Raw genomic sequence first — 27,574 nt, 5'->3', positions numbered from 1 at the left:
AGTGAAAACAGAACAAAGATCTACCACAAAGCAAGAAATCATGAGACAAGGCTAATCAAAAGGTATTGGCTGAAGCATTTGCTTATTACGCCAACCCTTTTAACAAAAGATCTTTTTGCATGCAGCTCCTGTACACAGGGCTCGAAGCAAATAATAAAACAAAGCAAAAACAAAACAAACAAACAAACAAGAAAAAAAAACTTTCCACCTTAGATAAGTAACTACATCAAAGCAAAAGAATCAAGAGGGTTTTTTTGGGGGGTTTTTTTGGCATTTCATTCTTGATTTATATATTTTTCTAATACTCTATTTTTAAACATATTTTTAAACAAGGAAAATGAACTACACCTTTTTAAATCACTGTCATAACTATTCCACAGGTTAACTCCTCTAACAGAAACACATCTCTGCTTTATTTTTGTCCTCATCTTGTTTTTTTTTTAAAGAAATCTCTTCCCCTTAAGTCATTGTGATGTCTTTTTCTCACACAGTAGGCATTGTTTTTGTGCCACGTTTATTACAAATGCAGAATCTGAAATTGGATAACCTTTCGCTGATAACGCCTTTTATTTACTACTTAGGCAGCTACTACCTTTACCCCCAAATGTTAAATTAATTAATCGAATTTATAGTGAACTAAAAAAAAATCAAAACATGGCAGATTTTTTTGGGTAATTTTCAAGATAACGGAAATAGGTGTGAACAGAACAATAACTTGGTTTATTTTTTAAAGCCAGCCACTACCTTTACCAAGTCTCCAAAATTAACAATAGTTTATTTTCATGGTTTTCACGCTTTTTCACATTAGTATAGCAGAACTGTGGTGTAATAGGAGTAGTGTATACCAATTGTGCGTTACTTATTTTAAGACTTTCGTCTAGTTGCACGGGACAAGCAATTGCTCATAAAATACTGCATACTTTTATTTTGAAGAGGGAAAATTGCGTCGTGTCCGGCGCTGTGGCTAGCTTGATCTAGTTGCAGACCTCTGCCTTCTCTCTGCAGTGCAACTTGCCTCCACCCACTCAAAACAGTGCGGAAATACCCAGTGACGCACTTGAAAGAAACTGAAAAATAAGTGAGTGGGAGAGGCAATAACATAACTCTTGGCTTTAGTCATAACCTGGAAGAGTCTTAAGATTAAGATCCAACTCACTTTTTTTCCTGTCTGTCGGTTCTCGGGCTCTTCTCTCTGTAAACAGACACAACATACAGATCTTAAGTTTACCAGTTTCAGTGTTTCTCAGGCCAGTCCTTCACACATGGTCTTACTTTACACGTTTCTGGTCTGCTGGTTGCACTAGAAATCAGTACCTACTTAATACAGTGTGATAATAGTGACAGGGCTTCAAACGCCTTTTTTTAAACAACGATTATTTCACCATGTTTCACCACCATAGTCCAGTTGAAGACAAAGTAACGTGAATAAAGGACTGATTTTGCTCTAAGCGACATCTCCTGGCCAGAAGGGGGCGCTGGAGGTGAATAAATCAGGCCCTTTAAGACACCTGTCCTTTGATAGAATATGGTGAAAACGAAAACTTATTTTCTTAGTGTAAACGATGTTTCATTATAAATAGAGTATATCTAATGGTAATCTTTGCATCGTTATTATTATGATTATTGCTGTAAGAAGCACTGGATTAGCTGATGCATTCAACGCAATCGAAAATCACAGGTAAAAAGCAAGAAAATGCAGTGAATATGCTATTGACCATCGTTTTTTTGGCTACCCTTATTTTCTAATACAAATACATTTTTGTACCCTCATATCATGATCTTTATGGTTGAGCCAGGCTTTATATAGCAATGGCTGAATATGAGGATTGAATTAGAAAATGAGGAGGAAAAAAAGTATGTGAAACTTATGAACAGGATTACTATGTTTTTAAAAAATGTCCACTGTTCTCCCTTCTGTTCTAGAAACTAAAATATCCGAGGTGTAGTTGAATGAGGCGTAATGGCCCTAAATGGGAGGCCGCGAAAGGGAGGCGGTTTCTGTGCGGTGAGGCGGTGTCTGCCCTGCCTGCTTCAGACTGCGGCGGGCAGAGCTGTTCGTTACAGAAATGGCGGAGGGGGAGTTGGACGTCGACTCGCTGATTTCCAGGCTTTTAGAGGGTGAGTTCAAAACCAAGTTTTATTTGTGTATTCTTGTTTTGCCCAGTGTTAGCCCCTAATACTTATTTAGGTTTTATTTTTGACAATAAAGGCCCGCTTTACGTGTTAGCGTTGCCCGGCTCTGGAGTGAGCAGGACTGGTCCTCACTGTCGTTAACAACAGGCACACCTTTTTAGTCAGCAACAGTCTGTCTTTCACGGATCATTTTTAGATTAATTTGTAATTCATTTGGATGCAACTATGTTCGAGCTTTTTTGTAAACTGCATTTTGAGGGTTTTGGTGATTAAGTGGTAAGAAAGTTCTTGCTAGTGGGCTGTTTGTGCTTCGATGGAAGATAATGCCAGACCTATCTTACTATCCATCTTAGACTAACTAGCTAATAGTATAGTAATTAAGTGCTGTCTTACTCACGTCACAGCATTTGTGTTATCACTTTGGAATGCACCAAATGAAATACTTGACAAGTTGCTTCTACTGTCTTTTAACCTATTATAGTCTCTGCTCCTTTACAAAAGCTCTGTTCAAAATACACGGTGGAGGGCGATAGCTTCAGGGGCAAATGCTCAGCAAAAGTTGACATTTCCTTAAAAATAAAGTTTAGATTGATGATTGAGTGTAGCCGAAAGTGTCCCAACAGTTACCCGATCCACGAGGAAGTAAAATCTTGCTTCTGATTTCTAAAAATTGGGTTTGTCTTTAATTCTAAGAAAAATTAAAAAATTTTTAAATGGGATTTGGCTTAAGGGTTTCTGAGCTGAAGACTGCAGCTCTGTTGTTTTCTGGCGCATATTGCTAAGTGGCGATGTTTACACAAGCCACAGGCTTCAGTAGTATTCCATTAAAACATACTTGTAGGAGTTCAAAACCTAAACCAAACTTTTAGCTCTACTACTCCGTGTGTTTTCTTATCCATGAACCGGTGCATATAGTTTGTTCAGCTGGCCTTTTGATCATAAAGAACACACATTTTGTCAACAGTACTACATTGAATAGGAATCTTTTCAATACTAGCTGTGGCTCAACTTTATCCAGAGAGACACTTGTTAATTCTGTGTTCTGTCGTAGCTCATATGCATGTGGACTTTTCTGCTGAGCTGTTGTGTAAAAGTGTTTTTGCCTCTACTCCATTGTTATGTGTTGGCTAGCAGCAGGGGATGATTTTCTTAGTAGTGTTAAATGAGGGATTCTGACAGACAGACGAGTTGATGTCGATGATAATTTCTTGAAAATGGATTATAAACAGGGAGATTATATCTCTCTGAGTCAGTGGTGAACAAGCATTCATGCCAGATCATCTCATGCACAGCAACTTCTGATTGAACCCAGTGTAGATGTACAGTGCATGTCAGTATAACTTAATCATCTGGACTGACGGGAGCAGTGACATAATGGTGCTTGTTTTCTCTTTGTGCGTGATGTGTAGAGTAACACAGTACTGTGCCTACAAGAACTGACTATAGTATACTCGCTTCGTGTTTAGCAGTTAACCTCATTGCAGGAATTTGGAGGGATCTGGTCCTAAAAGCTTCCAGATGTGAGCCCTCAATGTATCCAACTATCAATCTCCTTTCATTCACTTTTCATCAACAACCATTTGAAAATGTCTGGCCTTTTTGTTGGGATGAGCATAGTATCAGAGGGGCATCATAACTGAAGGCTTTTCGTTCTGACTCATAACCAAAACTGGATGTATACAAAAACAGTTTTCGGGTGATGGGTCACAAATACTCGGTGATTCGTAATAGACGGACTGGGTACATTTGAAATGTCTCCTAGTATTGCTGCAATGTCCAGATTTTGTTGAGCATACTTATTTCAGTTTGGATGGTGTGATAATGTTTTTGTAATGAGATTATCCGACATTGTTTCTGTGGGCTTTTGTTTGGGTGGGGAAAAAAAAAAGGTTTTGAATCTTATTAAAACAGGGCTGCAAGTAAATCCAATGTTCCTGCATTTAAATTACTTGTTTACTCCAAAATGGTGTTTCCCAGAAATGACTTTACTTCTGTAGGTTACTTTTGTATACTAATGCCTGTCCAAGAATAATTTGGGACTCCTTTTAGCATTTTTTTTTTTCAAATTTCAAAGCCAGTGTTTATTTTCTTATTCATGGCCAATCCAGTTGCTATAATTCTGAGACTGCAGTTGCTGCTAAGCAGTTTCTGCACCAGCAGGCAGATGTGATCTTTGCAGCAACCCTCAATGTCACTGAGCTGCTTCCCCAGAGAGTCTTTCGTCCTGCAATTGGACAGACTCAACACCACCAATGTGGACTGCATCTAGCAACAGTAGCCTTCGTCTATTCTGGAAGTCCTCTGTGAGCTTCTCTAGAATCTGTGGCAGGTGGAGGTGTGGTTTATGTGCCGCTATGCTGAACACCGCAGAGCAGGACAAGGAATACTGTCGCTTCCTGTTGATCTGGATAGTCGAATTGTCTGCTGTATGATGTCCTAACTGGGTAGACAGCTGAATATGAATAATGGTCACAAACATTGTGTATTCCTATTATTTAGATATGTAGACATAATCATATGCATCAACCTGCTCTCACTGTAAATCCAGTTTAGTTGTGTGGGGAAAAACTGTAAAAGGTATTGGATTTTCTGTTATGGATTGTAAAGAAAACCTTTACACATCAAGTGAATTTTACGTAATTGGCTTTCATAAAAATGACCAAACACTTGGTTAAGTAATGGTTAAGCACCATCAAAGAAGAAGAAAATGTGTATTCAGATTCATGCAAGCATTCACTTTTCTGTCCTTGGTATCAATCATATTTTGTGTTTTACTACAAGTAAATGTTCAAGTGTTTGTTAGCAGGCCACACGTAATTATAGCACAGTGGCAAGTATAAAAATATAATTTATGCTAATGTTAAAGTGGGACTTTAAAATCTGTTTCTTCCAAAAACAAGTGTGGTATTTAGAATTTGTTTTTAGTGTGGAAAGTTCTCACCAGCTAGTATTTTCCATTTAGGAAAAAAAATGTCCCAAAAAACACAATAGTTTGATTCAAACACTAAGACAGATTTAGGCCAAGACTGGGCAGAAGTACAAGCCTGAGCACTCAGAATGTCCCTTATGGATCAGTTTGTCTTCAAAGGGTCACATTTTATTTTAAAAAGTGACCTTTCAAAAGCACAAACTCACACAACCCTTGATAATCATCATCTTTAGTTTACTTACCCAGGTTATATCTACAGGCCGCTTTCCTTTCAAAATTTAGCAAGTTACCCGTCTGTGGGTCTTTTTTTTGTTTTGTTTCCTCCCGATATTCACACGAAGAAGCTTAGAATCACCTCCACGCCAGGGAGCCGTTTCTTCTTTTTCTTTCCTGTGTGAATAAAATTAGATCTTTTTCTCAGTATAGGAAGGGATTTCCTTAAGCACTTTAAAAGTGTGATGGTTCACTTTTTCTGTGAGGGCTGGTGGCAGGCAGAGAGCCACATACTCATGCACACAGACACACATATGGAGAGTTCGCTGATCTCCTATTAAATGTCAACAGCCACAGCTGTCCCTGGTAGAAATTAACCTACCCTCTGGGTGACACAAACATACAGGGGAGAGGGGAAAATGGCAATAAGGTGGAATTTGTTGCTGTTCTAACTCTTGAAAAATCTTCTAATTTTCCTTTTCATAATATTACATATTGCTTTTTCATTTCTTGGACATGTGTGGAATCCAACTCTCTTTCATTCAAGAGAGATGTTATATTATTTTTCCACATGCAGTGGCAATAAATTGCTTGTATTTTTTTATACAAATATCTCAGTACCCTTTATTTGTTTTCCCTTTTCATGTATTTAGGATAGGGCTGTGCGATATGACCAAAATCTCATATCCCGATATAAGAATTCCATCGTCCGATAACGATATAAATCACAAAAATGTAACATTTTCTGTAAATTCTGTGAATCTCGGGCAGCTCGACTTGCGTGAAGTGTTTCCAGCTGCGCGTCATGTAGCTGGAGTCGAGTGTTTTAACCGATGCATGAAACGATACATTTTTAGACATAAGTTGTAACAGCCGCCGTTTTCTTTGTGAGTATTTATTACACGGCGTGCTGCGGGGAAAAGCCTGTTCTAACGTTTGAGTCTAAGGTTTATTTTTTAGCACCTTTTATTACTTCTCATCCATAAATAATCTGCTCTTTCACGTGATTCAGTTTATTTTGAAAAGTCTCAACAGGATCTTGAGCTTTATTGTGAAAGGTTTATGTGGTACATAAACAAGCGGACACGCGGTGGTGTTACCGTCGTTGTTGCTAACCACAATGCATAAAAACAGTCGCTTGCCCATCCATATTAAATATAAGAGAAAGAGAGAGCTTTAAGAAATTAATATAGCCACTACAGTGACCATCAAAACGATGAAAAAATATTGCCGTAAACAGTTTATTTTGCGACACCACGAAACAAACGATAGCGTAAAATGAAACGATAAATGTTTTTATATCGTCGTCCATATATATCGTTATATCGAAGAGCCCTAATTTAGGATATCAAAGACATTTACTTTCTGTGCCATAATCCCTTAAAACTACAGTCATAGATGGGTTCCTTTCCACAGCCAGCTGTTAAAATGTCAAAGTGTGCCAGTTATTGTGGAAGGACGTCCACCTAAGCTGTGCCATTCACTTTCACAGGCAGTTCATTTTGAAAAACAAGCAGACCCAATAACCTTGCAAGTAATCAGCATCACATTTTCAGCTTGATAGTAGTAATCTGAGGGAAATGAAGGGTGATAAGCACATTTGAGCGGTAAGGAAGACCAGGAAAATCTATACATGTCTGCCTAATCCGTTCTAAGGGTGTGTTTAAAGTATGTTTTTCTCAGGAAATGACATGGCAAGTCTAAGCCGGGGCAGGAGGATTTCTATGCCCGCACGCAAGGGCGAAATGTTTGGTCACTGTTAGAGACTGGGTGGGGACTTGAGGGGCGTCCATACAGCAGTTAAACCTCTACGAGCTGACCTGCTGGTTGTGTAGAGGAACACAAAATGTTGTTGAGTATCAAATCCTGACTGCTGTAAATCAAATTACTGCAGCGTGCCACTTGAATTAACGCACACGTGACTGAACAACCATTTATTATGTCTAGCTAATGTTCGGTGCTGCAGTTAGATATCCAGTTGTGATCGGTAGGCCTGCTTTACTGTAAAATGCAGCATTACATTGTCATATTATCAATCAGGTGTTAGTCAATCGTTCAGTACTGATCAGTCAGCTCCTCGCCATAAACGGGGTTTCCCCTGCTGCCTCTTACTCAGTCATTGTTTTCTTAGAGAGTCCTATAACATGCCTGTTAGGGTTGGACCTATGATGCATGTTTTGTGACAAAGTTAAGACCAGCATCACTCCCAGTTTGTCAAGTTTTAACCCAAACTGCATAGTTGTCCTCAAACTCATCGATCGGCTTGAAGAGAAAAAAAAAGGAAGAAGAAAACTCTGAACTAGGAGTCTCTATCTCCTATGGTCTGTGTTCATGTCATTTATTTAGTTTTAGTTGGTTTTCGGTATGCACAAATTTATCTGCAAATGTGTTGGTGTGTCTAAAGACAGACACACACTGAAGCTGTGCTTCAAGAGTGGTTTGGTGGAGGGGTTGACAGGAGTTTCTAGCTGACAGGCTAAACCTGATCGACTGACAGCACGACTTACATCACTGAAGCCTCCTCAGTGGCATAGCAGGCAAAGCATGCAGGTTTCTAGCCTCTCAGGTTTCATTTGTCACTGTGTACAACAATGACTTGTGATTTACTGACCTGTGACCAGTCTTCTGAGTCAGAGTAGAAAGGTAAGCAGCACAATGGTGTGTAGCTTACTTACTAAAGCTATTTGTCTGTATTAAAATGCCATTTGGAGGTCTGTGTGTGTCTGACAGTGGTAATGTTATGCAGTCATATTTTGCACTCCTCCCTGAGGACGCGAGAGTCCTGTCTGTCATTGTTTTGCATGTAAGAACGGTGGTATCCCAGTTTGAATGTTTGTATTAAGCCACACCAGTGTGGTCATGCAGGATCAAGCTTGTTGTGTTGCATCAGAGCCTGCATGCATATTTTATTTTTTTTAAAGCACTGCTGATTACTAACACTGCAAAGTTACCCACAGCTGCCTAATGTATTGTGTTCCTGGTTATAAAAATAAAAACAAAAACAAAAGAAGTACGGTTTAAACAGTTATGTGTCTAATCAAAGGGTGGTAATGCGGTATTATTGTGAGGTGAAAAGATCAATAGCAATGCAGCCACATTACACAGGATTGCATGACACCATGGTCTGTTTGAAATCAATCAGCCGTCTACTGTTTTTGTATGATCCACAGCAGCTCGTGTCAGATTTCGCAGCAACTCGCTGTGGTTAGTTAGATCACATCTGAATTGACCCGGAATTGTTTAGAGTTTATAGAAATCTTACATTTGCATTAACACAGTAGCAAGCAGTAGTATGCTTTAGGGCTGGGCCATATCATACTGTTCACGGTAATACCGGTATAATGTTGGGCAACGATAAGAAAATGAAATATCGCGATAGAATATAGATAAAACGCGCATGTGTGGTGCATTTGTTTTCATACTCATCCTTTTTAAGTTTTGTGGATATTATACATGGTTATGCTGAGGATCTGTCGGCCAATTTCCACTGGAAATGCCTTTTGGTTAAACTGTCAGCAAGGAATTTGTCTTTGCACTGTTAAATTTTTATATAACTTTAATGCACATAAAAAACAGCTGCTTGTTTAAGTGAAACTACATTGATGTTTTGTATTTTGTGCTAATAAAGTTGTGGAGTTGTAAAGTATTTTGTCTAGTGTCAATTATATCGTTATCGCATATTTTCAAAAGTTTATCGTGATAAATATTTTTGGTCATATAAGTATGCTTCATATAAACTGCGGTATTCCTTCCCTACATTCCTGTGCACAGTTTACTGGCCAAGCCTTGTGTTTTCTTGTTTGTTTGTTGAGTTCTCTGCACCTGCCCCTCCTCCTCTTTCTCCTCCTCATTAGTTTATAACCATTGCTGTACTGTCTCTGTGCTGCAATCGAGTAAAGCAGCGATTACAGGCCCCAGCTTTTCCAGCATACACATGTTAAGCCCACACTGGCTGGCCTTTAGTGACAACAAGCCCTCTGTCTGGGCTGCCAGCACAGGTGGCCCGTAGGCTTTATGTGGCACAATCAACGCCACAGCCCCGTGGATCAGCCAGTAAGGGAGAGGGGAGGTAGGATGGAATTTTTATTTATTTTCTTCTTCTTTTTAGTCATCTTGGTTTATGGGCAAAAACAGCAGCCAAGTTGTTGTCAAATTGGGAACATAAAATCTCCTAAAAGGTGTTTGTGTTTAGATGTCAATGTTTCCTGAATTTGAGTCACTCCTTTACCAAGGAGCCACCATTTAGTCCTTACAGTTTTCAAAGATGACAACAGCACAATGACAAATAAGCCAAGGGGGTAAAATGCGCAGTGAGAAGAGTGTAGTGCATCTTTAATTGCATATTGTTTAGATGGCCTCTAACTGTAAGATATTTTACTGTGGTGATGATACCACATACCATATACTTTCTAGACATTTAATATGAGTATACGATAGCCTTTATGAAGGCTATCGTATGAAGCTTGAAGCTATTTTCTTTTTTTTCTTCTTTTTTTTTTAAAGAAAAAGCTTTAGAAGTCATATTAAAGAAGACTTTTTGGATATAAGTCATAGTAGTCACTGACTACTGGAATTAACCGATAAATGGCTATTCTGCAATTACACTCAATAAATTACTGTCTGAGATGCTTGCATATGCCAGTCACACCTTTTCCCTGCACTGAGCAATGTGAAGTTTCCTGGATAGACCCGGCGTCAGCAATATGCTATAGATAACCGACTAGCCATACAAAAATCAAATGTCTGGCACTGTAAAGAACAAATGCAGTCATCCTGGAAGTGGATCATCATCTGCTATTTGAAAATGCTTTGGATTTAGAGCAAGTAGTGATGAAGAACAAATTCAGCGAGTGCTGTAAAGTTGCCACAAAGCAACATAACTTATTCAAGTTCCAGAAAACACGTGACGAATCGCAGCATAACAATGGCCAAGCAAAGCAACGCAGTGGTTGCTAATGTGAGTCATTCAACATTAACTCAGACATCTTCTGAAAGACATACTGGAAATGCCAGCAGCAACCTAACTATTGCTTTCCACTTGGGTAAAGATGTGTCTGATAAACACAGTGAGTAATGAAGACGGGCATGCTCGCGCAATTATGTTACCCCTTGCACAAATACTTTACTGTTGTGCAAATACCTGTACTATATGCAAAATGTCACATGGCTGTTGAGTACTTCTATGTTACTCCTCTGTGAACTAAATCCCAAAAATAACAAGTTTCAGTGGTATTGATCTCTTTTCTTATTTGCAACGATGTTGCATTTTACTGTTATTTTTTTTTTTTTTTAAGTATTCTCTATTGATTTTTGCAACCAGCTTTGCATCTTCTGATACCATGTCTGATTGGTGTAGACGACACTCATAGGGATCATTTTATGTTGAAAAGAGTCATGTGCGTGTGAAAGAGCCTGAATCAGGAAGCGAAAACGGATAGCCACCGTCGTGAGAACTGTTATCTCAAACTTGGGCATTAGGATTTTTCGAGCCAGTGTAAATCCTGACTGATGTGTTTTGCTGTATTTAGCTTTGTTTTTCAGGCAGCGTGAATTTATTTGTTTCTTAATTGTTTTTACAAGGAGTTGCTTGTGTTCCTATTTTCAAAATTTCTATAGGCTTGACCAGTTCGGAGGTTTTATCATTTTAATTAGCATCTGGGTGTCTGTGTGAGGAAAGTTCATCGCCGTCTGAACTGAAATTGAAGCACTTTGACAGCCATTTAAAGTAACTTTTTTATTTTTATTTTCCTGGATTCAATTTTTATTTTACAGCTATTCATAATGCATATTTGTTTCCTCGCTGTCACCCTGCTTGTTTGTGTCAGATGTAGTCGACTGCTGCTGTGTTGCGTGGTGTTCAGGGTGCTGGCGTGGCACTCTGTTATGGAAACAACAATGGTGGAGCCTGTGTGGCGGGGAGCGTTCACCCCCTGGCACCAAACATGGCACAGAGAGCTCACCCAGGCTTTTCAGCTGCCTAGCTATAAACCCTCCCTTCTATTCAGTCCCTCGTTTGCAGGGTCTCAAGCTTCAGTGTCAGCCTACATTTTTCTCCCATTTCTCTACTCCTCTCCATCTCTCCCACTCTCTCTGTCTATAGCTGTGTCTCCTTTTATATCTCCCCCAGTCTCTCCTCTCAATTTCGTCCTTTCTTTCGCCCCACAAAGACTGCCATTCACTGTGGCACTTAGAGACGAACAAAACGTCCTCTGAAAATCTAAAGCTTGCCCAGAAATGCCATCGCAGTTGGATTTCTGAGTTAAGAGTGGCTCCCGCTCCTCTTGCCAGAGTTACTTTGTGTTTCTCGTTCACTAAGGGGTCACTGTTTTCCATCTCTCCCGTGTGGGAGAGAGTGGGATGGAGGAGCAGTTGAGAGCTGCTGGCCTTGTGCCCAGTTGGACTGAATGGAAGAGGAAGGCTAAAAAAGGTCTGACACGGCATCTTTTTTGGTGCTGCAGTGACTAAAAACATGCACAGTCATACTTGCTTTAAATTCATGAGTCTACCCAGTAGAACTTTTGAATCCTTTTCTTGAAAAGGAGAGATATTCTGTTAAAGTTGAAGTTGCCAGAAAGTGGCACTAATGAACTGACAGTGTGAATTGTGACATGTGGGCATACTTACAAAACACAGACTTTGCAGTCACCTTCAGTTTTAGCTTTGCACTACCTTTCTAAGCCATAATGCTGATGTGTCATGGGTAATTTTTTAGTGCCTTTATTTGACAGGTGATACCTTGCAAGAGAGCTAGGGTGGTGAAATTAAATGTGGGACTGTGGTGTTAGACCATCGAGTTGAAAAGCTTGTTTATGTTTTTCAAGTTGATATTGAGATGCGTACTTGCAGCATGCTACCTATTGAATTTGAAATGGTCATGTGCCAGCTCCAGCACAGAAACCTTCCAAAAGGGCCGTCCAATGTTTTGAGTGGTCTTACTACAATGCAAGTTCAACAAAGTCAGACATTCTTTGCCTTTGCAGACTTAACAAAACCAAAAACACCAGCAACAATAGGTATAATGATAATATTAATAATGATAATTATATAGATAATAATTAAACTAACCAGTGTAGAAGACCCAGAACCTAAACATATGAGAGGAAAAAAATGTTTTACTACTACCGTGAAGCCTACCTGTCTTATAGCTTCTGCTGGCTTTGTCGGCTCACCCCCTCGGCCCATGTCCATGATCTATCGGGAAAAATTGGCTCAAGCTAACACTGCAATCTTAAGAGTCCCTTAGAAACCAGACACCATTCAGAGAGAAACTTGAGCAACTTCAAAAGAGCTCCCTGTGTTGAGTTGTGTGAAAATGTCTAATAAGACATCAGAGTCTTATTAGAGCAGCAATACTAGTGGCATGTGCTGTGACTAATATGCTAGGTCCAGGTACTGCAAATGTGCTGTTAAAAGTTCCTTAGTGCTGTGTAGCTGTGGGCAATATGGACTTTATATTTTATGATGATATGTTTACAAACAATGTGATTTAAAACAAAAAAAAGCATACCATCATGACATGTTTCCTAATTTGAAGTGTGAAAACCAGGTGCCAGCAGCAGTAGCATTACAGTGGTAACACAGCTAGTCAACGTAAGAACTCAGGTGGCCTACCCTTGGAAGTATAAAATAACTGCTTAACGTTTTAGTTTAAAACTAAAATAACTAAACGGCTCTATTTTCCACCATGCAACCACATCAGTGATGTTCATCTACTGTTTGCTCCTGCTGTCTTATGGAATGAAAGTGCTCCAGCAATCCTCTGTAGAGTCAGTTGTTTACATTTGCGTCACACATCTCCAGCTGCTGGTATCTTTCCTTTATAGCCAGGCTGCATTTGACAGCATGTGTTTGTCTCAAGTAGTGAAACAAGTGTATTGTTCCCACATTTACCTGGAACAATTGTCTTGCATATTTTGCAAAGTTATGTGCTTTGTTGGAGGTTGTTTAAATAGCTACCTTTGTCACTACTACATCATCACCGGAAGCCGAGACGGGACTCTTTGTCGTCAAATATGCTTGGGCTTATCTCATTGTTGCACATACTAGGAAACGTAAACATGTGGCATTGCTGGAGCAATGTTGTGATGACATTTTTTTTCACAGACATTTATATAACTGAGTATATTTACATTTCACTACAAAGTGCACCATTTGTAAGATACTGTTTGAGTCGAGATGAGAATTGTCACAACTGGTACTGTACGCTCAGTGCAACGTCGGGTAAACTGAGGCCACGTTCACTGATGCCTGTGCCCGATTGTTCTCGGGAAACTCCGCTGTGATGAACTTGGAACAGTTTCAGTTGACAGGGAGTATTGAACAAGTTAAAAAAAATAAAATTAAAACAAATTCATTGGTCAGCTAATCGGTGACTCAGCACTGATTCAAAAACACTGATTCAGTGAAACAACATGACCACTCCAAACAATCCTTTCAGACCCAGGAAAAAGCACTGAAACCCAGGAAAAACAAAATAATCAAGTAGCACGTATAATAACACTGGGCTATATATAGACCTATACTGAACCTGCATTAAGGATTACAAATGTATATCTCATGGAAAATTAAGTAGAATTTGCTGACTTGGAGTAGTCACGCTTATGGTTTGCGCTGACATCTGCGCGTGTTTCTCGCTGATGTATCCTACGCAGCGCTTTTCCAGTGCAGCTGACAGCCATTATATTGTTGTGGCCCTGAGTGCGAGCTCTGGCCTGCGCTTCATTAGCCTGTTTCTATTCCCATCACATGCAGCAGAGCCTTCAAGCACTCCCTCTCTGTCCTGACTGACTACTTCCTTCATACAGCAGCGGCCATATATGGCAATGCCTTCCAGAAGGAGAATCTGTCTGTAACTAACTTATCTTTCACTCGCTCTCTTTGGCTCTTTGTTCAAGTAAGCCCTCTCTTAAATGAATGGAAAAATAGTTGACCTCTTTGACGCTTGGCAAGTCATTTACAACCAGCGAAGCAGAGGAAATCACTCTCAACCAAACCCCTTCCTTTAGAGAATGACCACGTTTTCCTTTATAGATTCAAAAACAGTGCTTTTTTTTTTTTTTTTTTTTTTTTTTTTTTTCTTCTCAGATATGAAGATGTTCACTTTTGTCAGTGGTTAATATTAGACTACCATCAATTTTGGGCAACGCAGTCCACAAAGATTACAGTTGTTGACTCTGCAGATAGCTCTGGCCTTGATATGTTTGCAAAACTGATCGGGCAAGCCTGGCCTTACTATGTAAGGTGTTTTCTCATTTCACTCTATCATAGTTTGACTGTGTACTCACACACCCTGTCACGTTGTTGCTTTATGTGGCAACACCTCTCTGGTGTGGTTTATTACGCAGCTCAATAGATGGCTGGGTTTCTTAAGATCCTCCCAAATATTTAATGAGTCACTGTCACAAAATGCTGGGCAGGAAGAGTTTTTATTTAACAAAAAAAAACCCTCCCAGTTTGTACCTAGAAATATGACAACCAAAGAACGTTAGGTTGTTTCTAATGTTATGTCCACACAATGAGTGATGTGCTCATCACACATCTCTTTGAAGCTGAAGTGGTCCATCCAGGGTCTGGTTGCCTGGGTAACCCTGTCCTCTATTTACTACTCTGTCAATATGTGAATCGCCAGCATCCTCACCTCTCGCTGGTAGTCAATTCAGTCGTTCGCCTTCAAGTTAACAAAACTTTCTTAGACTCACTCATTTAGTCATTAAAATATTTTTTATGGTCTCTTGTTGCCATGTTGCTGAGAATTACAACTTTATAGTTTATAAGTAACATTTAAATGTCTACCATTCCACTAATTACTTTTTTAAGCAAAAGGGTTCTACTAGTTAGAAGAAATCAAAATGATAATATATTTAAAACGGTAAAAACAAGAAAATGTCAATACTGTTTCAGGTGACTGGTCTCCAGTTATGTTCACTGCGGGTTGGGTAAACCATTGCATTGTTAACAAGTTTAACTGTGGGTCTGTGCTCTGCTGCTTGCATAAACACAATCCTAATAATGTCTCTAGTATAGCCACTGGAGTTGAAGTATGGCTCTGAGTGCAACCTGTCTGGTTTTTTAATTAGTAAATGTATATTTCAGGCATGTTAGGCCACCCTGTGGAAGGACACTGGGGGAGTGCCCTGTCCCATATCCAATGCCATATTGCAGTTTTAAGTACAGTGATCCAGAGTAGCTTTCGAATAATAGTCCTGAGAGCCAAACAGGTTTGGACTGCTGCTGGTTGGACAAAACAAGACCTCAATACAGGACTCTGGATAAATTCAGACATCTCGCAGACAATTTTTGCTTCTGTATTTTTAAAAACTTAACTATTGACAACAAGCCTTAAATCCAGAGGGTCACATTAGCTAAACTTTAATTTTTTTCCTTCAGCTTAGTGTATCATGATTTACTTTTACAACTGCATGGAAAGATTTTTATGAAATGTTGGTGAATGTATATGTTTGAAATAAAAATGAACTGAACTGAACTTTTCTAGTGAGCTGTGATGATGCATTTAGTTTCACAGATGCTTTTTCATCCAAAACTGGTTCCCCTCACTTGGTACTAGAAAGGTTCTTTGGGTTTTGGTGGTACGTGTAGATTCCCTGGCTGCATGTTTCTCAGGCTGCAGTAGGCTGAGATGTTAAGGTTTAAAAAGGCCTGTGAGCTGTCTGGTATGCACTCAGGGAGGGGTATGAGGCAGAGCCGTCCTCTGACGTCAGCACAGTTCACTGCTGAGGTGGAGGAGGGTGACCCAGAGAGTCAGCCACAGCCAGGAATGCAACTTGAAAAATAAAGATAATAAAGATGAAGATAAAAGGAGGAAGGGGAAGGAAGAGGCAAATTGGTGAATAGATTTTGACAGCAGGCACTTGATTGCATGAACTCCTCTGGCATACAGTTTTAAGAGGGTGTGACCAAACTCCACTGTGGTGGCTCAGGCACATGGACCTGAGCTGACCAAATTAGGAAAATGTACTAGAGGTTTCTTGAACATGACATTTACCATCTCTGAGCACAAACATGTTGAAAAGCCAGTGTATGGATGGGCTGTGGTGTAAGTGAAACCAAACAGCTGTTTGAGACCATGTCACTACCCCGTAACACTGTGTATTCATTTGGCTCTGTCATTGTGAAGGACTGTGTCCAGCAGGTTGACAACAACTGAATTTTCAGGGGAAAAGATGAGGAGTAGTAAAGTAGCATTTTTCTCAGGCAGATTTTAAAAAAAAAAGCTAAAATTTAAGCCTAAACTCAAGATTAACTGATGTATTTGAGCACCTCTTCCTGTATGCCCTGAGTTCACCCAAGTTTAATGTTATAGGTTTAGCTTTTAACTATAAATTTTCTTATTTGTCTTCTTGCCAGAGGGGGGGGGAGGATCATTCACTGGGTTACTTTTGTTATGGCATAGATCTTCTCTCTCTGCTCGTTACCTATTTCTCTTCGCTGTAAGTGTAGAATTTGGTGAAAGGCTGAAATGCTTTGCATGGGTAAAACAAATGCTGCAAAACACTACCTGTGCTTCCCATCATACCATGTGATGTCAGCAAACGCATAACTGACATCTGATGGTTTTTGTACAAATATGCAAAGCCCCTAATGATGTGCAAGTTAATCATGGAGGGCAGAATCAAGTGAAATGTGTGGTGGTTATGGAGAAGACATTTAGAAGGCAAACGTTGATACTAATATACAAACTGTGCGGATTTTAAAGAATCTCCACAATGTGCCAGCTGTCATGTTCTCACGTGGTTTGCTCTTTATATTCCCCATGAATATTCACGCAAAAGAACGGCGCACATCACTACCTGTGGCTGCCACGGCTGTTACACTTGTTAAGCAATAGGTTGGACAGAGTGTTTCGTGCAATAAATTACATCTGCATGCATCACTGGTACTCGGTAACTCACTTTAGAGCCTGAGTGTGAGCTGAACATTTAGGATACATTCTGACTTTTAACATATTTTCAAATGTTCTAAACCGCGTGCGTGCGTGTGTGTAAACCTCATGAGTAAATTATTTTGAGCTGAGTAATTGACCGGAATCACAAACTATGCGGATGCAGGCAGGCCCGTTGTTGGGTCTCCGTCACGGCTGTCGGATGCAGCAGTGTTAGTATGCAGGGCGTGGGCTGGTGGAGGTGACACTTAATCTGCGAATCGCCTCCTTTTCCCTGTGAGATGCAGCTGCTGCTCCATTCGCCAACACCTCTCCCGCTGGAAATCGGTCTTTCTGGGTTGCCACGGTAATCAGATGTGGGTGCCACATCCTGCTCTTTCCTTCTCTTGACTGGTGAAGCTGCAGTGCACAAGTGATGGACCAAAGGATGCTGGGATACCTCCCCACAAGCTTATAATGGTACAATCTGAAGTCAAGGTCACTGGATCGCACTCTCTTTCTGTGCGTGTGCGAGCGTGTGCGTTTCCTTCTCCGCCTCAGCTTAACCCTGTGATGAAGGGTTATCCTCTCGGGCAGGTGCTTCTGGTTTCGTGTTTGTGTCTCCATCCTATATCGGGCCTCCCTGACCGAGCTGGAAGGCAGAGGTGTGAAATCACTCAACACTAGACACACAAACACATCTTGCTTGTGTGTGTGCTTATGGAGGGATCAGTGGCAGAGAATGTGTTTAGTATTTAAACCACGTACAGTCTTTGCATGGTATTGCTTTTCTTTTTGCTTGTTTACTAGAAAAACGTTCACCTTTTGGGCAGTCATAAAAATAGCCCTTCAAGTGGGGCGTGTGTGATCACAGGATGCATTTAGCTGCAGTGCAAGAGTGTTTATAGTCCACGCCTAAGATCTCCAGGCAGAAATGGCAGGGTCATGCAGCACATGTGCACACATGCTGCTGCTGCTTCTCCTTCAGGATCACAGGGATTCACCTGCAGGACACACACACGACACCTTTGATACTCAGCCCTTTCAAGCCACTTCCTCCTTAGAAAAACAAGCCTTTCTGGCTGTGTTATTGCTGCATCCTTCTGACCACATTCTTGGGATCCACTCATGGACTAGTGTTTTACACCGGCTTGGATTTCCTTCATGTTGCTGTGGTGTCACCTGACAGCAGCAGTCTTGCTCAGCTCTGGTCCTTATTGTTGCTAAGCAAGAAGAATAAATTTGTCTATGTAGTAGCTGTTGATCTTTTTGTAGGAGAATGTAGGATGGCAGCAAAATGTGGAAATGCATTTCTACTCTTTAATTTATCTACGTGTGTGTACATTAATTCCTGTAATCTTAAGGCGGTATAGTAAGAGTAAGTGTATCATTCTGTAACAGTGTATTGTTCCAAAATAATGCTTTTTCAAAAATGATGTATTTGTATTTGATTTAATTAACAAGTCATCCTCACTTCATCTGTATGTAATATTGACCTGCTGCCTTTCATAACAGTTATGTGTACATTTGCCGATTTCACGAACTTTCAGGGCTTCTTGTCACTTGACCACTGTGACTGCCCCCCTTCCCCCTTCTCCTTCCTTCTCTTTTCTGTTACGCAACAGGAAGTGTATCCACAAACACTGACATCAACAATATCCACACAGGCTATTTCTGTCGTCCTCCTGTTGACTAAACACGGTCCTCCCATATTTAGTTTGAAGTTAATTCAAAAAGTTATTTGACAATCATAACCCTGAGGAAAAAAATCAGGGGAGTCCAGTCTCCTTGGGAAAGCTTACTCCTTAAAACTGACTTTCACATCATCAGAAAGCTTGGTGTCGAAGTTTAGTTTAAGCTCACTCAGCTTTTGCTCTCCCTTCCCCAGTGCGAGGATGTCGTCCAGGGAAGATTGTCCAGATGACGGAGGCGGAGGTCCGCGGCCTCTGCATCAAGTCCCGGGAGATCTTCCTCAGTCAGCCAATCCTTTTGGAGCTGGAGGCTCCTCTCAAAATCTGTGGTCAGTACTATCTATCAAGTGTGATGCCTATTGCAAATAAACAAACAGATATAACAATGCTTATTATTACTGGAGAACGTTCCTCTTTGCCTTCTGGATCAAAGTGTTCCCCTCTGCTCCCAACCCCAGGTGACATCCACGGACAGTACACAGACCTGCTGAGGCTCTTCGAGTATGGCGGCTTTCCTCCGGAGGCTAACTACCTGTTTCTAGGAGACTACGTGGACAGAGGGAAGCAGTCTCTGGAGACCATCTGCTTGCTGCTGGCATACAAGATCAAATACCCCGAGAACTTCTTCCTGCTCAGGGGCAACCACGAGTGTGCCTCCATCAACCGTATCTACGGCTTCTATGACGAGTGTGAGCATCCTGCTCTCATAGTTACACTTTTTATTTCCTCTTAAGTTCTTTGTGGTGGCTGCCGTTCCATTGTGCGTGATTTAACACACAAACACTTTTGAGTGAAACAAAAGTGGTGATCAGGAAGCAGGCAGGCAAAAATGGTAATTTGATGGTTCATGTTCCCAATCCTATCCCCCCCCCCTTTTTTTCTAGATATTTGAATTGTTTCACTATAAAATAGAAATGTAAAATTAAATGAGTGAAAGTAACTCATAAATAGAGCTCCTACTAATTCCCCTATTAACTGCATTTTATTTTATTTTATTTTTATTTATTTATTCTTTAAAGAGGTCCTGAGGCCACTTCCTGCCACTTGAACTGGTCTTGCAGGCTTTCATGAAGGAAAGAGTTTCCATGCAAATGCCACAATAACAGTATTTTGTGACAGATGACAGTTTTAATAGAGTCAGATGTCTCTCCAGTGAGTCATCCCACAGATGGAGTCCCTTGGTCACAGTGTTGGAAGGCAGCTAGAGATGGTAGTACTTGTTATGCTGCACAGTGGCAGACGAACCAGTTCACTCAGTTTGATGGAGAGAGCAGCGGGATTTAAGGAGGTTTAAAAAAATGGCATTCAATTGTCATCATTTCTTTAAGTAAGTCAGTAAGCTGCCTCCATATTAGCCTCCGAGAGCCTGTGTTTTCATTCCAACAGCAGCACCTGATGAGTAGTCACAAAGGTAGTTTTTTGTTACAAATTTTGTGTAAAGTGTACATTCAAATCTCAGATTTCCTTAAGCACAGTAGTCCTTTTACCCAAATGAAGGAAAGAAGGGACTACTTGTCTGTGAAAGCTTTTCAGCATTGAGATGGAAAAACGTTGTTGCTGCAAGCAGATCTGCTGGCTTGCAAGCACTGCTCTTGGTTGACGGGCACTTGTAAACCAATAAAAATCAAAAATCGTCTGTGTCTTCCAGTGTAAAGAGGACTGTCTTAAATCTATTAAACTGGAGGCGGAGCTGGAAAACCTTTGAAACAGCCTTATATGGTCGTGCTGACACTGTCGTGTTGATGTTGCAGGTAAACGCAGATTTAACATCAAACTGTGGAAAACTTTCACCGACTGCTTCAACTGCCTGCCCATCGCCGCCATCGTGGATGAGAAGATCTTCTGCTGTCACGGAGGTATTCATATTGAAACAATGTAACTACTGTTTAGTCTCCAGATTATTGCTACTTTGAAAAATACTTTAGAAAGCCCCGTTAGGAACCAGGCAGCTTTTGGGGGTAGTGGAAGGTTGAGCATATAGATGTGGAAAGACCCTCAAATATTCAGTCTTTGCATTAGTGTCACTGTGGACAATCCTACTCCATGAACTACCCTCATTACATGCAGGGTCCCACAGGGCTGAGTACTTGGACTTGCTGTATTTTGTTTTATCTTTTGCCACTCGGTCAGGTAAGCCAGAACAAGGCTTATGCTGATTGCTTGTTTATGCTCTGTTCAGTCAAAGGAAACACAGACAACTAGATTCCCTGCATTCCTGCATCATTGGCTTTAAGAGCTGGTGGCTTTAAATGCCTTCAACTGAAATAAGACAAAACTAAAATCCAGTCTTGCTTGGTACAATTAGAAATACTCCAACTAGTTGTGAACAGCTTATTTTTGTAGGTCATTGTGTGCATGGCAAAATGATGCAGCGGGGACAAACTTCCTCTTACATTTAGATCATCACAATCTGTTCCCCATTTGGCATTTACAAGCCTGCCCTTATAGACGGGCTTCTGTATAATGTTTTGTCATGTTTTATCATTGTAACAACTCTTTAGTGTGACACTCTTATTTGGTCCTTGGGGCTTTGTGAAGACTGTGGGTCAACACTGAGCTCTTCTCACATCACTTACCCAAAATGAAAGATAAAGTCCACGGCTCTCGTGAGCTTCTGGTATTTCTGGTTTACTAATCGGATGTGAAGTAAATGGTTCAAAACAAGTTTTGGCTGCGCTGATATGAGTTAATACCTCCATCGCAGGAGTAGAGATTGAAGAGATTTACCCAAGGGTGTTTGTGTCGCCCACAGGCCTCTCTCCTGACCTGCAGTCTATGGAGCAGATCAGGCGCATCATGAGACCCACAGACGTGCCAGATACAGGTAGGTCAGCACTCACACACAGCAGGCCATTTTCTCTTCTTCTCTCTTTTGTCAGAGGAACTAATAACCCTCTGATTACTTTTACCCAGTGTGAAATGGACAGGTGTACATGCAGTGGATACACAACTTAAACTGACCCGCATGTGAGCCTTTTTACTGTTTCTCCCCCACTAAACAATCTAAAGGTACAAGTATATCTGGGATTTACATAAGCACATGATCACTTAAATCACACATTTAAACATGAGCAGAAGAGTTTCAGTAACATGCACATCAGCTACAGGGATTGATACGTTTGAACTGATGTATGACACGCACATTTAAACAGGTAACTTAAAATAACAAGGATTCAATTCAATTCAGTTTCATTTATATAGCGCCAAATCACAAAAACAGTCACCTCAAGGTGCTTTATATTGTAAGGTAGACCCTACAATAATACATGCAGAGAAAAACCCAACAATCATGTGACCCCCTATGAGCAAGGAAAAACTCCCCTTTAACAGGAAGAAACCTCCGGCAGAACCAGGCTCAGGGAGGGGCGGGGCCATCTGCTGCCACCGCTTGGGGTGAGAGAAGGAAGACAGGATAAAGACATGCTGTGGAAGAGAGACAGAGGTTAATGACAGATATGATTCAATGCAGAGAGGTCTATTAACACATGTTGAGTGAGAAAGGTGACTGGAAAGGAAATACTCAATGCATCATGGGAATCCCCCAGCAGTCTACACCTATTGCAGCATAACTAAGGGAGGATTCAGGGTCACCTGATCCAGCCCTAACTATATGCTTTAGCAAAAACATAAGTTTTAAGCCTGATCTTAAAAGTAGAGATGGTGTCTGTCTCCCAAATCCAAACTGGTTCCATAGACGAGGGGCTGCCTCCCATTCTACTTTTACACGAAAGCAGGCTGATGTCAGACTCACTGGATGTTTGGAGCCAATGACACAAAAAGCTGTGTTGCTTCAGGAGGAAAAATGAATGAGGGAAATGTTTAGACTTGGTAGTGTTTTCCAGTAAACACTGAGATGTCAGCTCTGGCCTTGTTTGGGTTTTTGTTTTCATTCACTTAAATAAAAGGATTTCCGCTCTATTAATAGAGAAAAGTATCAACTGTTGCATAAAAATGCAGCTAAATGCAGGAAATCACCAACACCTACACTGGACACTATTTATTTATTTATTTATTTCTGTACAAAGTGCAGTGACAGCCTGTTGAAGAAGCAGTCTCCCTAAAGGTCAGACCTTCATCAAGCTTCATAAATAACCCTCAGGATATGACTGCTTGCTCTTAGCCCTCACTTTTCTGTTGCCTTAATTCTCAGTAGAGATTCTGCCACTGCTGATAAACACAGCACTGATTAAGGTCCCTGTAATCCAGTTAATGTCTGAATATTCTCTGGTCTTCATGTCAGGTCTGATCAGATCTGCTGGCATTCATCTATCATCATCACCTCATGCTCTTTGTGCTGCAGCTCTCGTTTCAGTAACTCTTTAGCTAGACTTGGGTTCAGAGTTTTTCAGAACACATGAGGCTGATTCTCGGTGGTGGTGAGCCAAGGCAAGCGAAGCTTCTTTTTGTGCCTTTGCCCCCCTCCTCATTATAGCTGCTGCCTCTTGTCCTTTTAAGGCAACCAGTGTTCAGACCCTGGCAGCGGCTGTCTCTCAGATCCTCTTATGGTCTTTCAGGGTGACTCTTTGTCACATTTATAGTCTGAATGTCTCATCCAGACACACAAAGTTGACTTCTGTGGTCTAAGAGAGGCTGGATTCAGACTGAAGATGAATGTGTGGCAGCTGAGATGTTTCACATTGTGAATTATCCTCTCCAGGCCTGCTGTGCGACTTGCTCTGGTCTGACCCGGACAAGGACGTCCAGGGCTGGGGAGAGAACGACCGCGGCGTCTCCTTTACCTTTGGAGCTGATGTGGTCAGCAAGTTCCTCAATCGCCATGATCTGGATCTCATCTGTAGAGCCCACCAGGTAACATGCACATCGACTTGGTATAAAAATCATTAAAACGCACAGAAAACAAACACTCTATCCAGAAAACTTCTGGAAATGCATATCCATTAGCAACATGTGCCTCAGCTTTCAATATCTGCATGAAGTGCTACAGTACTTTAAATCTGATCATGATTATGATGAGTGTTTGTATGAGGGCAGTGCCAGTTGTTCACCTTCAGGTATCTGTGTGTCTGGCACCCCCAGGTGGTAGAAGATGGTTATGAGTTCTTTGCCAAGCGGCAGCTTGTGACGCTCTTCTCAGCTCCCAACTACTGTGGAGAGTTCGACAACGCTGGTGGCATGATGAGCGTGGATGAAACCCTGATGTGCTCCTTTCAGGTATGATGACATAATACTGAAAGCCAAACATGGATATAATCTGTGGTTACATCTGAGAAGCCCCGTTAGGAAGCATAGTAAAAATCAGAATGTCTTCTCATCCATCCATCCTGTGCTTTTCATCCCTGTTTAATGAGTAATCAATAATTATATTAGAAGTGATGGTTAAACACAGCCAGTGAGCAGAGACAAAAGTTGAGATCACACTATGGTGCTAAATGATTCAAAGCAATTTTATTGATGTTTCCTGCTTTGCACCGTATGACTGAATAAATGACATTATCTGCAGAATTAAACACATCCACAGAATCCCCCAAACTCCAGCAACCTACCGAGGAGCTAACTGGAATATAATTGCAATATGCATAGCTGTGCAAAAGTGTGGAGTCAACACTCATTTCTGTATATTTTGTTTCTAAGAAGTCAGGCTTTCCTGTTAGTTTTTAAGTGTTCATGAGCGATAGTTATCCAGTTTACTTGTTTAAAATTTAGTTCTTTTGTTCTGATTTTTAGTCCAGTTCTTATATCTGACCATCTTCAGAGGAAGGTTTGTCTGTTGAGCCGTTTCAACACTAACCTTTGAATCATTCAAACAGCCAGCTTTCATTTGTAGGCACGTTGTCACTAACGGCCAAAAACACAATTTGCTCCTATTTATTTTAGATGAATCTATGAAAAATATTTGACAGTCGTAAAATATTATTTTACCTGGATATCTTGATGTAGTGTGTTGTTTAATGTCCTTAAAACTGAGGAAATCGGACAAAACACGTGGCAGGATGTCCTTAAAGGAGCCTGGAGAAGTTTTCCTGAGAACTAAAGAAATTACAAGAAGCTTCAGGCTGTGCTGAACCATAAAGATGTTCATGCAAATGTTGACTTTTTCATGTTTTTCATCTTGAAAAAATTGTTTTTCACGTTGATCATCGTTCATCTGGGACGATCTAAAAATCCTATAGTGTCGTGGTTAGCGCCTCACTGCAGGAAAGTTGAAGCTAACGCTGCTCTGTTTGCGTGTTGTAGATCCTGAAGCCGTCTGAGAAGAAGGCAAAGTACCAGTATGGAGGGATGAACTCCGGTCGACCCGTCACTCCTCCCCGCACAGCCCAACCTCCAAAGAAACGATGAAGCAGAGGCACGGAGACGTCAACCACCGTTTCGTGTTTCACCACACAGAATAAGTAAAGGCAACACTTGGCAGAAGAGGAGCGGATCAGTGCAACTCTTTTAAAAGACACACCCAAATCAGACTTTCATTTGCATCCTTATTTTTCATCCCCTGAACTGCTGTCACCCTTCTTCCTCCGTGCACCCCCCCAGCCCCCCTGCATCTGTGTAACATTTTTAAAACAAAGTGTTAAGAGAAATGAGAAAACAATACAAGGGGTCATTCTGCAGCATATCGGAGTGCTTTTTTTGTTTTTGTTTTGTCTGTGTCGTTTTTCTTCTCCTTTTTTGAGAACAGAATGACTGCTAATTTAGTTTACCACATCTCCTTACCCCCCCTGCCTGTACAGACACAACAGGTATTAATGGCAACTGCTGGGTTTTCAATAAATAATACAGGGAAGAAATGTGTGCAGGCTCTTTGTGGTTCTTGAAGTCTAACCAGCTCACGAGAGAGCCCATTAAACTCTCAAAGGGACACAAACACCACAACAAGGGAGAGATCCTCAAATTTAATATATCGGTGAATTCAAAGTTACAGCGATCGTCTATCTCGTTGGCTTAGCCAGGCTAAGGCTAACTTTTAAACTGATCTGATAATGTCTCCTGCTAAACTGGTTCTTCTAACACAGATTACGTTTATTTTTAAAGAACAATGAGCTAATTTTTCTGCAAGTAAAGGCTTCTCTCAAGTATGAGGAACCCACGTTTGTCTGGTATGCCACTTCTTTATCTGAAAGTTGTATTGTTGCTCGTCCTCAACTATAAAACCTTAAACGGCTGAAATAAAATAAAGGCATATTTATATTTCTGTAAAGTCGGCTCAATCTGAACGTTATCCATGAAACAAAGAACTGGTTTATGTTTGTTTAACCATTTCAGCTGAGTTAGGCATTCTTTTAAAGCCACATGTTAAACTATACCACCGAGGCCCACAGATATAATCTGACCTGCTCTACTTTAATCCTCAGTCTGAAAGACTTGAGATGCTAAAATGTAAATAAAAAGATGACACTTTTTTTCAAATCTCACAAACCCTTATTTTATTATTATAATATAGAAACGGCATCGGACATGTTAGCATTGTGATCTGAGAAAATGAAGCATTTTAAGAAGAAGAATGGCTCCTTTTGAATTTGATGGCAGCAACATTATCTCAAACGTTTGGTTAGCTTACCGCTGTGTAGCATCCCTTCTTTATCCTACATGTCTGAAGACCAGCTGCTGGGCTTTTTGCCTCGGTGAGAGAAGATGGTGTTTCTGGATCATTTTTACACATGACTCCTTTGCATGACAGAGCTTTAACCTGCATTTGTGGGTGGAATCACTGAACACTGAAGCCCTGAGCCCACGCAGAGATTTCCCTGATGGAGTCAGGCCTGCTTTTAATGAATTGTTGTCTGTGGGCCAGAAGATCAGACATCCAATATTGGTTTTTGACCTTGTTCCTTTTGATATTATGTTCTGTAGACGATATTCAGTCTTTAAAATTTTAGACTGAGGAATTTTATTCTGAAATTATTCCACAATTTGTACACATTTTGGTGAACGTCCCTGCCATCTTTACTTCTGAGAAGCTTTGGACTTTTTTTTAACCGTTTAAGAGAAGCAATCATGTTACTTACATGTTCCCAAAGAAATTTTTAAACAGACAAAACACTTACCAGCCTTTTGTTGCCACTGTCTCCAAATTCATTTGTTTTGAAGTACTAATACCATCATACTCAAAGTGAGCTTATATTTTGCTTAAAATGGGAAATTTTTCTCAGTTTAAACATTAAATATTTTCCACATTGTTGTAAATAAAATATGGGTTCAAACTTTGCAGATGGATGCCTTGTTTGTATTTATTTTTCCTCCTTTTGTTTGGATTGTAAACTTCATGCCTCACTTGGGTTATTTTTTATCATTTACTACAAAACGTTCCTCCTTTTTCTGCCATGTGTGATGTTTAGCCAGAGGACTGGTCTTGAGTCCTCCCCCAGTAGACTCCAAATAAAGAGTCAGAGAGGGTTTAACAGAGCACAGACAGATGTGCTTTCATGGCACATGTAACTAATATGGAAAGACTTCCTGAATAAGCTGGACGTCATTGTTTACAGACCTTTATTTCCCCTGCTTCTTCCTTTTTAAAGCTCTTCTGCTGTAATGTTTATTTTTCAGTTAAAAAAAATTGGCTACTTTTGATTCAGTTGCTCAAACACAGGCTCAAAGTTGCCTTCACGGTCACACTACTGAGGTCCATGTTTCTTACATGTATAAATGGTTAAATAGCTAATGTGTCTTCTTTCAGACTTCAAGGGGAAATAAATAGACTTTAAAAGTGTAAGATTTATCAAGATTTATTACCACGAAGCATTATTACAACAGACAAATAGGGACCTTGTGTGG

The 27,574-nt window shown here is 40.6% G+C and overlaps 1 protein-coding gene across 1 annotated transcript; it reads left to right on the top strand.

Annotated features, from left to right (window-relative positions):
• The first annotated feature begins 1,961 nt into the window (after positions 1 to 1,961).
• Positions 1,962 to 25,590, top strand: LOC102300628 (serine/threonine-protein phosphatase PP1-beta catalytic subunit). Its single transcript, XM_005931586.3, has 8 exons — positions 1,962 to 2,118; positions 19,042 to 19,173; positions 19,303 to 19,533; positions 20,596 to 20,700; positions 21,597 to 21,668; positions 23,502 to 23,653; positions 23,882 to 24,016; positions 25,040 to 25,590. Exons 1-8 carry the CDS (start codon positions 2,067 to 2,069, stop codon positions 25,142 to 25,144), a joined length of 984 nt encoding a protein of 327 aa, XP_005931648.1. The 5' UTR covers positions 1,962 to 2,066; the 3' UTR covers positions 25,145 to 25,590.
• The last annotated feature ends 1,984 nt before the right edge of the window (positions 25,591 to 27,574 follow it).

The sequence above is a fragment of the Haplochromis burtoni genome, unplaced genomic scaffold (assembly GCF_018398535.1).
Source record: "Haplochromis burtoni strain Fernald_Lab_line unplaced genomic scaffold, NCSU_Asbu1 Contig_143, whole genome shotgun sequence".
Lineage (NCBI taxonomy): Eukaryota > Metazoa > Chordata > Actinopteri > Cichliformes > Cichlidae > Haplochromis > Haplochromis burtoni.
This window is presented reverse-complemented; position numbering and strand designations above follow the sequence as displayed.